Source organism: Alligator sinensis, unplaced genomic scaffold (genome assembly GCF_000455745.1).
Source record: "Alligator sinensis unplaced genomic scaffold, ASM45574v1 scaffold961_1, whole genome shotgun sequence".
NCBI classification, from domain to species: domain Eukaryota; kingdom Metazoa; phylum Chordata; order Crocodylia; family Alligatoridae; genus Alligator; species Alligator sinensis.
The window spans coordinates 89,806-93,039 of record NW_005842737.1 but is presented as its reverse complement, the minus strand read 5'-3'; the positions used below and the strand labels follow the sequence as shown (position 1 = coordinate 93,039).

Genomic DNA, 3,234 nt, shown 5'->3' with positions numbered 1-3,234 from the left:
TGCTGTGCCCTCTTTCCCCTCTGTGAATGAAAGCTAACCTGCAGCCGCTTATCCCTGGTTCAGAGGTACAGCCTGCTTCTTTGTATGCAGCTGCTTCAGCACAATTTGTTCCAGATTTATGTCTCCAGCTTTGCCTCGCTCTTCCTGTGTCCATAGCCTCTGAAACCAATTCACTTTAATTGCTGTAATTTCTGTGTGCAGATCAGACCTCAGAAAAAGAGAAATGTTTGAGTAGCGTCAGAAAGCCTTCGCTGACAGCGAGTCCAGTCAGCTGAGCATCGTCTCCGAAGAGAGCGAGAGCCCTTCTCCTACTCGTGATGTATGAGACCAAACAGTCTTGAATAGTGGCCTGTAGATCGGATATAATCTAGTCCCTCCCTAGCAAGACGGAGCAGATGTGACCTTCAGGGGCTTCTCCTTCCCCTACCCCCCACACCTCGGTGACAAGGCTCCGGCAAGTAGGGGGTTTCCTTCCTCCGGAGCTGAGGCTCTTATTTCCCAATTCACCTCTTGCATATCTTCAGCTCACGCCAAAGGAGACAGACGCTTCAAGGGGAAGCACAGCTAGGGTTTTCTTCATTTTTAAGTGCACCTTTCCTTGCTTCAACCAGGTTTCTTGAGGCTGGGGATGCTTGGGGCTTCATACCTTCGCTCTTTGTAGAAATAGTGACAATTAATTTGGACATCCGTCAGACCAGGGCATCGTTAGTGATGAGGGTCTCTTGTCCAAGACCTGCAGGGGACACGGATTACAGCAGCTGGGTACTGGGAGGAAGCTGGAAACCTCTTCCTGTATGGATCCATGGGGAACCATGCATTAAAAGTGAAGTTAATCTCAGCATTTGCCATCAACCCAGATTTTAATAAAAATAACCTCCCCTGGAGATGGCTGTAATATAGAGCTGCAATGTTGCTTCACACATTATGGCCCAGGGTTTTTTTTCTCCGGCAGCGGTGAGTTATGGCTCAATTACACTCACTTGTCCTCCAGGCACAGTCTGGGGAGAGGAGGGGAGGGCTGCCCTGATGCGTCCTTCCAGATACATACATCCAAAGCAGCTCACACTCTCGCAACCATGCCCCAAACCAGCCCACAAGCAAGCCCACATCTTTTCAAGACAAGACGTGCTGGCGGTATCTTCTCCGTCAGGGAAGACAAGGGAGGGAGGGCACGTGCCTACGGGGGCAAAACAAAGGCAGAAAACAAGCAATAGCTGGTGAGAGGCTGAAAGCACCAACAAGGGGAGCTAATCATAGAAAAATAGGGCTGCAAAGGACTTTGGGAGGTCATCTCGTCCAGCCCCTTGCTCCAAGGAGGATCACCGTGATGAAACCACCCCAGTCACGTTTTTGTCTGGCCTGCTCTTAAACCCATCCAAGGATGGAGATTTGACCACGTCTCTAGGCAGCTTGTTCGAAAAGGCCGAACCCAGGAGGAAGTAATAATTCCTCATACCCCGCCCGAATGTCCCTTATTCCAACGTAGGGTTGCTCTGTCTCGTCCCGTTTCCTGCAGCCACGGGGAATAGTCGATCTTGCTTCCCTTTGCCATCGCCCTTCGGGTCTCTGAAAATTGGTCTCAAATCCCGTCGTGGTCTTTTCTCCGCCAGACTAAGCATCCCCAATTCTGCCAGCCTGCAAAGAGGTGCTCAGCTGCGGGCGATGGGCAGTTCGCGGTCTGGGGGCAGCGGATGGGGAGTAGACGAGGGGGAGCCACAACGAGGGTCAAGAGGGAGCAGAGGGCAAGGGAAGAGAGGAGCGGCTGCAGCGCTGGGGAGAAGCCAGAGCTAGAGAGGCCCCTCTCCTACGGCTGGGGGAAAGAGAGCAGGGGGTTTGCTTCCCCTGGTTTGGGACAATTTGGTTATTGTGACTGAGGCATAAAAATGCCTGGAAAGCTGGATGATACAACCTCTCCTTCTAACTCATGTTTTCCAGGCCTCTCGTCCTCTCTGCAGCTCTCCGCTGGACTCATTCCAACTCTGCTACGTCTTTCTTGGAGAGCAGTACCCAAAACTGGACTCCACGTGGGGTCACGTCAGTGAGGAAGAGAAAGGAAAAATCATTTCTTGTGTCTGGCCGGTGACGCTCCTGCTCAATATATTCCAGGATGCTGCTGGCTTTTCTTGCAACAAGGGCAAACTGTTGGCTCATATTCAGCATACGGTCCTCTGTAGCCCCCAGGTCCTTCTCTGCAGCCTGGGCACTCGCTCTGCAATCCCTGTTTGTGACTTTCATGTTTCTATCCAAATACCATTCTTTGCACTTGTGCCCATTGAATTGCACCTGATTAAAATCAGATGAAATTCATCTCGAGGTGATTCTGTTCTGCCCTGCGCCAGATCTGTTGTCACCCAGCTTAGCGCCACCGCTCAGCCCCAACCTCCACAGCATTAATTAAGATACTAAACAGGACTAGACCCAGGACGACCCGGCTTGGTAACTCTGTCCAGTTGTGCTCTGAGCTAACGAGGGCTACAGACTGAACGCGGTGAAGCCACCAGCTCGGTGTCCACCTTACAGTGCTTTCGGCTCGTCTGCGTTTCCTGAGCTTTCTGACGAGGACGTCATGGGAGACGATGTCAAAAACCTTGCTGAAGTCAGGGTATATCACATCCTCGTCTCTCTGCTCATCCAGAAAGCCTGTCACTTCACCGTAAAGGCAAATCTGGCTGGTGAAACACGACTTGCTCTTGGGAAATCCACACGGGCTGCGTCCGATCACCTTGTTCTCCTCGGGGCCCTCAGACTCCTCGAGGACCTGCTCCGTAACCTTTCCAGGTAGCTGCCAACTTGAACACATCCCGATTCTCTACATAACGTCTAATCTGCTCTTTCCAGGATGATTATCTTCCCCCCATCCTTGCTGCCGAGCAGGCTTGTCATTTGATGGCTGACCTCTCTCATGAATCCCGAAGTAAAAAAGGCATCGAATGCATCAGGCTTGTCCGCATCCTCCATTATTAGATTGCACTTGGCATTCAGTAGGGACCTACACCTCCCATGGTCTTCCCCTTACTTCTCCCCTACTTCCCACCTAATAGTATCTTAACTTGTGCCTTGGCATCCCCAATATCCTCCATGCCTGCCTACGCGCTACTCTTAGCCATGCCTCACAACGCAACCGGGTTTCCACTGTTTGCAGAATTCCTTCCTAAGTCTCAACTCATGGAAGAGTTTGTGGTTCAACCAGGCCAGCCTCTTGCTGTCTTTCTTCTCCTTCCTTTGTACCCTCCG

The 3,234-nt window shown here is 51.5% G+C and overlaps 1 protein-coding gene across 1 annotated transcript in view; it reads right to left on the bottom strand.

Annotated features, from left to right (window-relative positions):
* SHANK3 (SH3 and multiple ankyrin repeat domains 3) overlaps positions 1-2,800 on the bottom strand; it is a 513,573-nt gene extending 510,773 nt beyond the window's left edge. Inside the window, exon 1 of the mRNA XM_025216389.1 lies at positions 2,519-2,800. Coding sequence (XP_025072174.1) covers positions 2,519-2,800 — 282 coding nt within the window. The remainder of the gene's footprint in view (positions 1-2,518) is intronic.
* Positions 2,801-3,234: the final 434 nt, after the last annotated feature.